Source organism: Natrix helvetica (genome assembly GCF_964273705.1).
Source record: "Natrix helvetica genome assembly, chromosome: 1".
Taxonomy (NCBI): domain Eukaryota; kingdom Metazoa; phylum Chordata; class Lepidosauria; order Squamata; family Natricidae; genus Natrix; species Natrix helvetica.
In genome coordinates this window covers 1,686,963-1,699,854 of record NC_138548.1, presented here as the reverse complement: position 1 = coordinate 1,699,854, position 12,892 = coordinate 1,686,963, and the positions used below count along the sequence as shown (strand labels likewise).

The 12,892-nt window shown below is 50.9% G+C and overlaps 1 protein-coding gene across 1 annotated transcript; it reads left to right on the top strand.

The window, feature by feature from the left end:
- Positions 1-5,081: 5,081 nt before the first annotated feature.
- Positions 5,082-5,648, top strand: CTXN1 (cortexin 1). Its single transcript, XM_081936475.1, has one exon. It carries the CDS (start codon positions 5,237-5,239, stop codon positions 5,489-5,491), a length of 255 nt encoding a protein of 84 aa, XP_081792601.1. The 5' UTR covers positions 5,082-5,236; the 3' UTR covers positions 5,492-5,648.
- The last annotated feature ends 7,244 nt before the right edge of the window (positions 5,649-12,892 follow it).

Below are 12,892 nucleotides of genomic sequence, written 5' to 3'. Positions count from 1 at the left end.
GTGACAGAAATTGGTCAAAGTCGAATTGGGGAGGACTTGAACGGGGGACGGGTGGAGGAAGCAGAGATCCTTGGCCAGAGAAGCCCTTCCCCATCCTGCAAAGGGGCCTCCAAGACCTTCTGGGGCAGACGCTTGAGATGGTCTGGGGAGGGGATGGTGGGAAGGGAAGGGTCAGGATTTCCAGCGGGGGCTGGGGAGCCAACAGTCAGGGAGAGGCCTTGGCAGCTCAAGGGAGGCAGGACTCTGCTGGGCCCATTGAAGGCCAGGGGGGTCAGCCTTCAGCTGGGAGGGAGGAGCCCTTCTGGCCGGTCGAAGTGACGATGGTGCTGCAAAAAGTCGGGCACACGACTGGTGGTCCTTGCTCTCAAGGAGGGTCCCAGCATCCCTACAATCAAGTCCTGGGCAATGGGCCTCTCTGCTGTCTGTCTGTCTGTCTATTCTCATCTGCCTCTCTGTGTGTGTGTGTGTGTGTCTGCCTCTCTATCCATCCATCCGTATCCGTCTCTCTCTCTCTCTCTCTCTCTCTCTCTCTCTCTCTCTCTCTCTCTCTCTCTCTCTCCTCCCTCCCTCTCTCTCTCTCTCTCTCTCTCTCTCATTTATCTCTCATGTACCTATCTATCTATATCCATTTATCTATATCTATACTTGTCCCAGCTTCTGCCAACCTAGCAGTTCGAAAGCACTTAAAAATGCAAGTAGAAAAATAGGAACCACCTTTGATGGGAAGGTCACAGCGTTCCATGCGCCTTTGGCGTTGAGTCATGCCAGCCACATGACCATGGAGACGTCTTCGGACAGCGCTAGCTCTTCGGCTTTGAGACGGAGATGAACACCGCCCCCTAGAGTCAGGAATGATGAGCACAGATGTTTGAGGGAACCTTTTTTAAATCTGTCTATCATCTACCTATCCTCTCTCTCATCTATGGTCTGCCTGCCTGCCTGCCTGCTGCCTGCCTGCCTGCCTAACTAACTAACTAACTAACTAACTAACTAACTAACTATCATCTATCTTTCATCTCTGTCTCTTTGTCTCACTCTCTCTCCCTCTGCTCTCTCTCACACACACACACGTATGGTATATCTGGTGTGTGTGTGTGTGTGTAACAGAGTCAGAGACAGACAGACAGATAGATGGATGGACGGATGATAGATGGATGGATAACTAGATGGATGGATAGACAGACAGATAGATATAAAAAATATTACAATGGCGAGAGGGTCCTGGGCTCTTGAGATCCCCATTTGCAACCCTCCTAGGGGGTGGGGGTGGGGGTGGGGGCTTCCGATACGTGAAGTCGGATCCACTTCCCCACTGGAGGATTCACTCAACAGGCCCATTGCTTAGCCATGGAGGTCCTGCCCCATTCTGGACATCGGTTGAGCCGAGGCTGGGGGGTCTCCTTCCTTTGGTCGTCCTGGGTGGAGGGAGTGGTCTCAGCCACCAGCCACGCAGCTTGGCTCCCTGGCTCAACACCCCAGCAGATATTCGAAGGGAAAGACCCCTCCCCTGGCCCTGGGCGTGGTGAAGGACCCCTGCAACTGCCCCCCCCCTAGTTTCCTTCCTTCAGAGAAGAGGAACCCATGGTTGGAAAGCGGCTTTCGCCCGGCCACTTTCTCTGTCTGCCCATCCACTGGCACGTCTGCTGGCATCAGGAGGCTGAGCTGGATCGATATCCTGAGCCGCCCCTCAATATGCTCCTCATTCCCCCCCCTCACCCCCACCCCCCAGCCTACTTCGTGCAATGGTTGCTGGTCTCTGGTGCAGCCCTGGGTGGATGGAGGCCGGATCCTGGCAAGATCTGCGGCTGCGGCTTAGATAAGAGAGGGAATAAGAGGGCTGGAAGGGAGCTTGGAGGTCTTCTAGTCCAACCCCCTGCTCAGGCAGGAAGCCCATTTCAGTCAGGAAGCTGCCCAGCCTCTTCTTGAAAACGGGCATCTCCCCCCCCCCCCCCGAGTGATTGGCAGCTTGTGGCAGGGAGTCCTCTTTCTTCTTTCCTTTCCTCCTTCTCCTTCTCTTCCTCTCCTCCCTCCCTCCATTTTTCTTCCTTCCTTCCTCCCTCCTTCCCTCTCTCTACTACATTCCTCCTTCCCATCCTCCCATTTTCCTTCCCTCCCTCCCTCTCTCTCCTTCCTTCCTTGTTCCTCCCTCTCTCTCTCTCCCATTTTCCTTCCCTCCTTTCCTCCATCCCATTTTCCTTCCCTCTTCCCTCCCTCCCTCCCTATCTCTACTGCCTTCCTCCCTCCCTCCCTTCCATCCTCCCACTTTCCTCCCTCCCTCCCTCTTTCTCTCTATTTTCCTTCCCTCCTTCCTCCCTCCCTCTCTCTACTGCCTTCCCCCTCCCTCCCATCCTCCCATTTTCCTTCCCTCCCTCCTTCCCTCTCCTTCCTTCCTTCTTCCTCCCTCTCTCTCTCTCCCATTTTCCTTCCCTCCTTTCCTCCATCCCATTTTCCTTCCCTCCCTCCCTCCCTCCCTCCCTATCTCTACTGCCTTCCCCCTCCCTCCCATCCTCCCATTTTCCTCCCTCTCTCCCTCCCTCCCTCCCTCCATTTTCCTTCCTTCCTCCCTCTCTCCCTTCCTCCATTTCCCTTCCCTCTCTCCCTCCTTCCAATTGAAAGAGACTCCCTTCCCTGCCAGCCAAGCCCCAGAGCCCCGGCCTTGAAGACATCAACCAGGCAAAGCCACATAGGCTTCAGAGTCCGGTTGGTGACGCTGGGGAATTTCTCATTGTTTTCTTTCTGCGCTCTTTATTTCGACCTCAAAGCCCTCTGAGAGTCGGGCATCTTCTCCATCTCTTTCCCCAAAGACATCAGCGAGAGCAAGAAAATCCCCCCCCCCCAGCAGTCCATTCCCACCAGACGTGTGTGTGTGTGTGTGTGTGTGTGTGTGTGACAGAATGGTAACAGAGTTGGAAGGGGCCTCAGAGGTCTTCTAGTCCAACCCCCTGCTCAAGCAGGAGACCCTGTGCCATTTTGGACAAGATTTGAAAGGGGGGGAGGGGGCCCCATTCAGGGTTCCTGAGCTTCCAGGTTCGCTGTCCCTTCCCAGTTGCCCCCTCGGTGTAGTGGGGAGGGGTCTCTGGCCGAGCGTGCATGTCATTGAGGCCGTTCCCCCCACTCTCTCTTTCTCTCGCAGAGGGGCAACTGTGTGACCTGTGTCTGTTTTCCTCGAGCTCCGGAGATGCAGGTGGCCTTGGAGAGCAGGCAGCAGGTAGGAAGCCCCCCCCTCCTGGATCTGCAGCTGGATGGAAGGGGGGGCCCTCCAAGCATTGCAGCTATTTGCCCCATCTGGAGATGCCCACTGGATTCCTCCCCCCCCCCCAAACTCTGGCTCAGAGGGAGGGGAGCCCCGCTATGCATCAGAAGGCAGAGTCAAATTGTAGGGGAGGGGCCGGAACTGTAGTTGCAGACACCCCCTCCCCCAATTCATGCAGTGCTGACTTACTTAGCAGCCCCTCAAAGTTGCACTGAATCCCCTAAAAAGCATTTATGAACCTGGATGTAAACTGAATCACCTTAGTTGTGAAGCAAGCGATCATGTGACCTCTGACATTTCCTGCTGTCTTCCCCAGTGTGCGGAAGAGGAGGGTGGAAGAGAGAGAGAGAGGTAGATTGATATATGTATTTGTGTTACAACCCCTGGTATGCCTAAATATGGGAGGATATATATGTTGTATTTGTGCTGATAAATAATTTTTTATTTATTTGGGCATACCAGGGGTTGTAACACAAATACATACATGCATGCATGCATGCATGCATGCATGCATACATACATACATACATACATACATACATACATGCATATATATGATAGATAGATGATAGATAGATAGATAGATGATAGATAGATAGATAGATAGATAGATAGATAGATAGATAGATAGATGATAGTTAGATAGATAGAATAGATAGATAGATAAATGGATGATATAGAAGATAGAATCATAGATATATTGATGATAGATTATATAGATGATGGATGATAGAGATAGATATATAGATATATATGTAGGTAGAGATGATAGATAGATAGATAGATAGATAGATAGATAGATAGATAGATAGAATGGATGGATATAGATAGATAGACGGAGAGATAGATAGGATGGATGGATGGCTATAGATAGAGAGAATGGATGGATGTAGCTAGAGACAGAGAGATAGGATAGGTGGATATAGATGATAGATAGATAGATAGATAGATAGATGATAGATAGATAGATAGATAGATAGATAGATAGATAGATAGATAGATAGATGATAGCTAGATAGATAGATAGATAGATAGATAGATAGATGATAGATGATAGATAGATAGATAGATAGATAGATAGATAGATAGATAGATAGATAGATAGATAGGATGGATGGATGGATAGATAGATAGATAGATAGATAGATAGATAGATAGATAGATAGATAGATAGATAGATAGATAGATGATAGATGATAGATGATAGATGATAGATAGATAGATAGATAGATAGATAGATAGATAGATAGATAGATAGATAGATAGATAGATAGATAGATAGATAGATAGGATGGATGGATGGATGGATGGATGGATGATAGATGGAGATAAAGATAGACAGACAGAGATTTATATATGTGTGTGTGTGTGTTGTATTTGTGCTGATAAATAAATAAAGGAAGACTAGTATAGATCTATTTCAACCTATTTAGGTCTCATCAGGTAGCCATTCCCTTACTGGGAATCGAACTGATGAGACCTAAATAGGTTGAAATAGATCTATATTAGTCTCCCTTTATTTATTTATCAGCACAAACACAACACAAATATAAAAAGGCAACATTAAAAATAAAAATATGGTTTTCTGCCTGGATGGTCCTCTGTAATGAGCCGAAGGACAGAAAAGGGGAGTAGTGAGCTCCCTCCCATATTTGGGCATAACAGGGGTTGTAACACAAATACATATATATATATATATAAACCTTTCAGAGTTTCCCCCCTTGGCATCTGTGCTGCTCGTCAGAGGCCAAACCGGGGGTGTCTCTCCCCTCTGCTTCTTTTCCAGGTGCCTGAAGCCCGTGGCTGTGGCCCCGCCGTCCCACCCCTCCCACCCACCGTGGCCTAGCTCATCCAGCCGCAGGAGGCTTTCCCGGGTGCCCCTCCCCCGCTGGAAGATGGCGGCTGCTTGACCGGCCAGGTTCCCCCATCCGCCTACGCCTTTGCTCTCCACCCGCCTCGTGGTGGGTTTCCGGTGCTGCCGTGATGGATGACGCCTCAACCCTGGATTATGAATTGCTGTCTCCTGGGCAGGCGGAGTCCATCCCTGGGGCCCCGGGCATGGGCGCCGAGCAGAAAACCGTCTTTGCCTTAGTCATTTTCCTCCTCATCTTCCTCGTGATGCTAATGGTGCGATGCTTCCGGATCTTGCTGGACCCTTACAGCCGCATGCCGGCCTCGTCCTGGACTGACCACAAGGAGGGGCTGGAGCGCGGCCAGTTCGACTATGCTCTGGTCTAGCTGGGGCCCCTAGGCGGGGGCCCTTCCCCTTCAGCTGCTGCTAAGGAAAGGGGCCGAGTTTGGGGATCCTCGGCCCTGCTGTGTTTCTCTGTGAGGTGTCTGTTTTGGGGGGACGGCCCGGGATCCTCCATCTTCGCTGTGGCTTTTCGGTGTTTCTTTGTGTCGTAGAGATGGGGCAGGTGGGGGCCAGGCGGGAAAGCGGGAAGTGGGATTTGCAGGCCTCTCGGGGGGGGGGGGGTGTTTGCAAACGGGGACCTTGTTCACTGTGGCAAAAATCCAGGAATTTGTCCTCGGCCAGCCCCCCCCCCCCCAAACAAAATCAGGGCGCCCCAAGTGGTGTTCAAATTTTGCACGCTTGGGAATCACCCATAAGCCCCTGCCTTACGCTGGCTGGTTAAAAAAAGTTTTTTTTTCACCCAGTGGCCAAAAGAAAACCCCTCACCTCATCTCCAAATTCACACGGAGGCCTTAAATCGCCACACGGCCTCTTAAAAGACCCTTTTCCGGCCAGCTGGCCTACCTTGCAGGGAGGTGGGGAACATTCCTGACCCAAAATGCCAATAGGTGATAGGATGCCTGGCTTTAGAAAAACAGCCTTCTCGACCTGGGATAAGAGGGTTGAGGGGGAGCGCGGCCATTCGGTGGACTAACATGTCCCATGATTCCCAGCCTGGGAACTAAAGAGGGCCGTGGAGGGCCCAGGACGATGGTGTGTGTTTGTTTACCGTCCAAACCAAAATGCGCCCTTCTTCTTCTTTTTTTTTGCAAGCAAAAATCTCTCTTTTTTGTGTCGGTGTTTGGTGTGCGCAGTCAGTGTATGTGTGTGTGATGACTCAGGGTCATCTCCCGAGAGTTCCGGTGTCATTCCGATAACAAACGGAGCTGGGATTATCCTGGCGGCCGCTCTGCGGCCCGCTAACGATTCATTAATAACGGGGATTAGGAGGAATCATGCGGAGAAAGAGCATTAATCGAGGGATTTGGGCCAAAAGTGGGGATTAAAAGCAGCTTTAGAAGCATTAAGACAATAATTCTCAACCTCGGCAATTTTCAGAGGGCTGGACTTCAACTCCCAGAATTCCCCAGGTGGGGAATTCTGGGAGTTGAAGTCCAACCCTCTTAAAATGGCGCTAAGCTTCAGAAATAATGTTTTAAATAACGGGGGAGTCCATTTGTTTGGCCCTGGGGAGGGATTAGCAAAGATTAAAACGGGGGGAGGGGATAATGAATTTAGGAGAACTGACCTGGAAGACAACCTGCCCCCCCTCTTCGGTGAAGATGGGGGTGGGCGCCTGAGTCTGGGGTGGGGGGACATTCTCCCCCTGCCTTGGTTGATCCCAGCCCCTGCCCCAAACATAGATGGGCCTTCTGGGCCTTAGAGCCTAAACCATTTGGAGGAGAGCAGATTTGGGGGGGGGGCTGCAGGGGACCAGGGATATCCCCCCTCCCCTCTGTAGGGCTTCTTCTGGGAAGGGGGAGCTGTACTGGTCTTGGAGAAGGGGGGGTCGAGAAGGAAACTGGCTTGCACCCCTTTTGGAAAATCTAGGTTTAACGGAGCAGCCCCAGAGTGTAAATTATTTTGGGGCTGGGGGAGAGATTGGAGAGGAACAGCAAATTCATAATAATTATCTTTAAAAAAAAGCATACGGTCATAATTATTATCTGTGGCCTGTTTTTAAAAGGAGGGTTTTAACCCTTTCTTGCTGCAATGGTCCTGACGTGTGTGTTGTCCCCCACCTCCCTGGAGGTTATTGGGAGGGGGTTCTTTTCTCTGGGAACCCCCCACCCCCACCCCAAATAATCGAGAGGTCTATGGCTGTTGTGTCGCTTTGGTGGGTTCCGAAAAAGCGAAAAGAGGGATAGAGTGCCTCTGAACATGGAGGTTCTAACCCCTGCCCCCGGGGGATGGACTCTGGCGCATGTGTTCCACCATAAGCCCCTTTTTTCTCCCCCTCCCCAAATAATGGGGTTCAGGAGGATGGGGACAACCCAGCCAGTTACCTTTTTCCAAAGAGGAATGGGTGTTTCCCCCTGCCACCCACCCACTCAATTTCCCGTCCCCTTAACATCTAAAACTCTGCAAAAAAACCCACAACCAGGCCTTGAACCCTTGGGGAGCTGCCGTTCAGGTGCCTGTGGAGGATGGGAGTTGTAGTCCAGTTCCTCCAGAGAGCAGCGTGATGCAGCAAAGTCCAGCCAAGTCAAGGAGTCTGTGCTGCTATAAAACCAGGCTGAAGCGACGCGAGCCAGCTTCTTACATTTTCCAGGATGGCTCCCTGGACTGGAACTGACCACATTGTGGGCCGGTTACGGCCCACGGGCCTTGAGTTTTACACCCCTGGTCTAGGGTCTCCTGCTTTGAGCAGGGGGCTGGACTAGAAGACCTCCAAGGTCCCTTCTAGCTCTATTCTGAGTGAGTGATCGTCCGAAGGTCTTGGCTTGCAACCACGAGGACTGGAGCCTTGAAGATAGAATTGGGTTCCCTGCGGCCGTCCTACAGCGCAGGGCCTGTGGAGGCTGGGCACCATATTGGAAGATCGGGGGGGGGGGGGGAGAAGAGGGAGGAGGCTGTGCTGGTCAGTTTGGAGGGCGGGGCAGGAGAAGAAATAGGGCGTTCCCGCCCTGAACAGTTGGGAGCTTGTGGTAGGGAGTTCCGCAGAGACCCTTCCTTTAGAAATGAGCTGGAAAAATAGCTGAGCCACCGAGCTTAGGGTGTGTGTGTGTGTCTCTCGTTTGTGTCAGCCTGCCTGTAAGAGCCTCCACCCTCCGGGGTGTGTGTGTGTGTGTGTGTCCAAATAAAGCTGTCTTTGGTTGCTTAAGATTGGTCTCTGCCTCTTGCTGTCCAGAAATGGCACCGTACCAGATGCTGGTCAGTTGAGGTCCTGGGATACGTGTGTGTGTGTGTGGGGGGAATGATCTGGTTATCACACCCATTTAGATGTTTGGAAGCCTTGCAGGTTCATAAAACCATAAATATTGATGTTATTATCTCTGTTATTATTATTATTAATAATAATAATTTATTAAGTTTGAGTGGTGCAGTGGCCTACAGGTGGAGGGAGCTCTCGCCTCAGTCAGCAGTCGGTGAGTTCAATCCTAGGTTAGAGACAGATATTTCTCTCTCTGGGCAGAATGAAAAATGTATGTGCCGAACAAAGCTCTGCAATGGCGACACGAAAGGCATCCGGCCAGTAAAACACTGGGCTCCGTTCAGTTGGCCAGACTCCACCCCGATCCAAGGAATTATGCGGTTGTTAAAAGATGATGATGATGATGAAGTTTATTTGCTGCCCTTCTTGCAAATCTGGTGACCGGGTGGCTTTTAAGGGTGTAGGGTGAAATGGTGTAGGGTCTCCTGCTTGGGCTGGCGAGGGTGGTGGTGGACTAGATGACCTCCAAGGTCCCTTCCAACTCTTCCGCTATTCTAAAGGGCAGATTTCTCCCAAAATTGCAGACTTTGGGAGATGCTTCTCTGTGGCCCATCTTTTCATCTTCATTCTGGGCCCAGTTGCTCTGCTCCGGCTCTGGTAGTCCTCGTATTACGACCGCAGTGGAGCCTGCCCGTCATGCTCATAAACTACGACAGTTGTAAAACGGGTCTTTCAGCCCCACCTGATTTTGCAATCTATCTTGCAGGGGTCACTAAGGGAATCGCCCCGGTCATTAAGCGAATGCCACGTTCGCTAAGCAAGCCAATGTTTTGCTCGGGGCAGCGAGGCGACAGGCAGTTCTCGTCTTGCAACCCCCAAAGGCCCGAAGAAAAAGCGACTCACAACCAGTCCTCGTATTTATGACCGACGGTCATAGGGATTAGTGTCCCTCTTGCAGCCGGCTTCCCAACAACTAAAGTCAAATGGGGGAAGCCAAGTTGGCTTAACGAAACCCGTGATTCTCTTAACAACGGTGGCCAAGAAAAAAAAAAGTCATAAAATGTAGTGTGTCTTGCTTAATGTCCATGGCTAAACAAGGTGGTTAAGAAGCAAGATGGCCACCTTGCTTAACGACGGACCTTACGATCTCCCTTGTGGTCCTAAGCTGACATCACTGGGAGTGCAACGCAAACTACAAGCGACCCTCAACTTTTACGACCGCAACGGAGCCTGGAACTTGCATCGCTAAGTGAAACCTTTTCTTAAGTGAGTTTTGCTCCATGTTGCAACTTTTTTGCCACTGCCGCTAAGTGAAACGCTGCACTTGGCACGTTAGTAACCTGCTTGTGAAGTGAATCTGGCTTCCCTCTTTGGAAGGTCGCACAAGGGGGAATCACACACACACACACACACACACCGTGACCGTCATAAACGTGAATCACTTGCCAAGCATCTGAATTTTTCAGGATGGCCGTGAAGCGCGAATGACAGTCGTACGTCGCCCTTTTTTAGGGAGGTCGTAATGTTGAACAATCCCTCAACAAACTGTTGTTGTTAAGCCGAGGACTACCTGTGCACAAATTGTGTCTGTGTGTGTGTTTGTGTTGCTTGAAGCCAGCCTCCGATAAACCAGACGGACCCCGCCAAGATTTAACCCAAAATAACTTTATTGTCGCTTTGTGATAGAAAGAGGGGCCAAAGCCTCCAGGTGCCCAGTCCCCGGTCCCGTCTGGTCCGACCCCCCCCTCCCCACTAATGGACCCCACGAGGAATGCTGGACGGAGGACCCCCCCCCCTTGCAGCTCCACGCCCTGACAAATTGGGGAGGGGGGGGAGGAGAGATAAATCCCATCATCTCGGCTACTTGGGTAATTATCATTATGGCCACCGCTGCTATTAATTAATACAAGAGAAAAGAGCAGCGGGTGAGAAGAGAAATCTAAGCCAGCAAGGAAATGGGGAGGGGGCTCGCTCTGCTCTCCCCCCACCCCACCTCAGTGAGGATCGGCGGGGGGGGTGTGTGTGTGGATAAGAGAGGCTTCAAGTTTTTTCAGGCTCCCAGATCCATCCATCCCCCCCTCCCTCCCTTGGATATTTGGAGGGGGGGGGAGGAAGAAGGCCGGCTAGCATTGATTTCTAGGTACCTTCAAAGACAACCCCCCCCCCTGATAAAAATAGCCTGAGATTTGGGGTGGGGGGTTTAAGAGTACAGCTCCCCAAAGGAGGAGACCGAAGTCCTATTTGGCATGAGGCGGGAACGCTGCACCCAAACGGCGAAATGCCCAGCCTTCGCGAGACGGGGGTCTCTTGAGGTCATCCAGCCCAGCCCCCTCCTCACTGCATTCGTGGTTAAAAAAAGAGGCAAGATGGCCGTCCCGCGTGCCGCCAAATTCCTGCTTGATTTTTTTTTTCCTAAACTGGCGGAGCTCTTTGGACAATTCTCACTCTTTGGTCTAAGAAAGCAGCTGGCCTTCCTTGCAGGGTGGTTGTTTCTTTGGCTTTCTTTTTTTCGATGGAGCCAGGAAGTTGGGACTCCCTTGCTTCGTTTCCCGCATCCTCCCTCCCTGTAGCCCTTAGGATGCCCTCCGGGTTCAGCGCTGGGGAATTCAAGGCGTCCCCCACTGAACGACCGTTCGAAGTTACGACGGGCCTGTTTTCCGTGGGCGTTTTTCACACTTTACGATGGCTGCCGCCTCCCTGCGGTCACTATTTGCAACCTCGGCTTCTGACGAGCTTAGGGCCCTCAAGCGAGCCTCAAGTTTCCACTGCTACGTCAGACAGCAAAAGCCTCCTTTTACGTCCTTTCTTGCCATCATTGTTAAGTGAATTGCCACAGTTGCTAACTTAATAAGACGGCCGTTAAGTGAATCTGGCTTCCCTGGGTGGGGGGGCAAGCCTCCTGGCATGGTCACTCAGCGGGGGTTGGTAGCCATAAATCACTTTTTTTCAGGGTGTAAATTTAAACGGTCACTAAACGAGTTGGAACGAAGGTCGGAAAACGAAGTGCCTCCGTTGGGAACGGGGATTAATCCTTGTTTCTTTGTGGTTGTTCACCAATTCTCATCCCTCTTACTGGGGGGGGGGTATTATTTTTTTGGGGGGGGCGATCTTTTATCCCTATTAAAATAATAGCTGCTTTTCCACTCCATTTCTCTGAAAAACAGAAATTTCCTTTTTTTCTGCAAAAGCGAATGCAAAATAAAGACACAGCAACTCCTCGACTTATGACCACATTGGAGCCACAAAATTTCTGTCACTAAGCGAGACATTGTCTTGCCCTGGTTTATGGCCTTTCTTGCTGCCGTCATTAAGCGAATCCCTGCAGTTGTTCCGATGGTCGCTAAAGGGGATCGCGTGACCCTGGGACATGGCAACCGTCATAAATGTGAGTCAGTCGCCACAGGGATGCTGCAACGGTCATAAGTGAGAAAACTTTTTTTCAGGGCCTTGCTAACTTGGAACGGTCACTAAACGAATGGATGTAAATTGAGGACTACTTATGTTTCCGGTTTGGGTTGCATCTGGCGATGCAGCCGGACTACAAAGCCCATTTTTGCTCTGGGGCTGCTGGGGGAGGGAGGAGGGGAGGAAAGCTCCCAGGATAAAAGGATGAGTGGGCAGCTTGGGGGAGGAGGGCAAAATTCCCATCCTGAGAGTTGAGCTCTTTGTGACTCAGCCTCTTTGCTCCTCCTGTATCACAACAAGGCTTCACACAGGATTGTTGGCTGACTTCACACAGCAGGTGGAGGCAAGAAACAAGCCATCCTTTCCCCCCCCCAAAGCCCCCGAAGTCAGGGCGAGAAGCAACGGATGGAAACTAACGGAGGAGAGAACCTGGAATTAAGGAGAAACTTCCTGACAGGGAGGACAATCAACCAGTGGAACAGCTTGCCACAAGAGGTTCTGGATGCTTGATCACTGGAGGCTTTTACGAAGAGACTGGACAGTCACTTGTCTGAAATGGTACTAAGCAGGAGGCTGGACTAGAAGACCTCCGAGGTCCCTTCCAACTCTATTCTGTTTCGGATTCTGGTTTTGTGTGTCTTGTTTCCAAGTGACACAACTGGGGAATGGTGGCAGGAATTGCGTAGGTCTAGTCTAAAGAGAAGGATTAAGAGATATTCCGATATTTGAGGGGCTGCCCCAAAGAAGGGGGGGGGGTGTCAACTTATTCTCCAAAGCACCTGAAGGCGGGAGAAGAAGCAATGGGTGGAAACCCATCAAGGAGAGAAGCAACCTAGAACTAAGGAGAAACTTCCTGAGGACAATTAACCAGTGGAACTGCTTGCCACCAGAAGCTGTAGGTGCTCCATCAATGGAGGCTTTTAAGAAGAGATTGGACATTTGTCAGAAATTGTATAGAGCCTTCTGCTTGAGCAGGGAGGGCTGGATTAGATGACCTCCCAGGTCAACATCTTCATCAATGATTTGGATGAGGGGATAAAATTTGCAGATGACACCAAGCTGGCAGGAATAGCCAACACCCCAGAAGATAGGCTTAAGATACAGAAGGATCTTGACAAACTTGAAC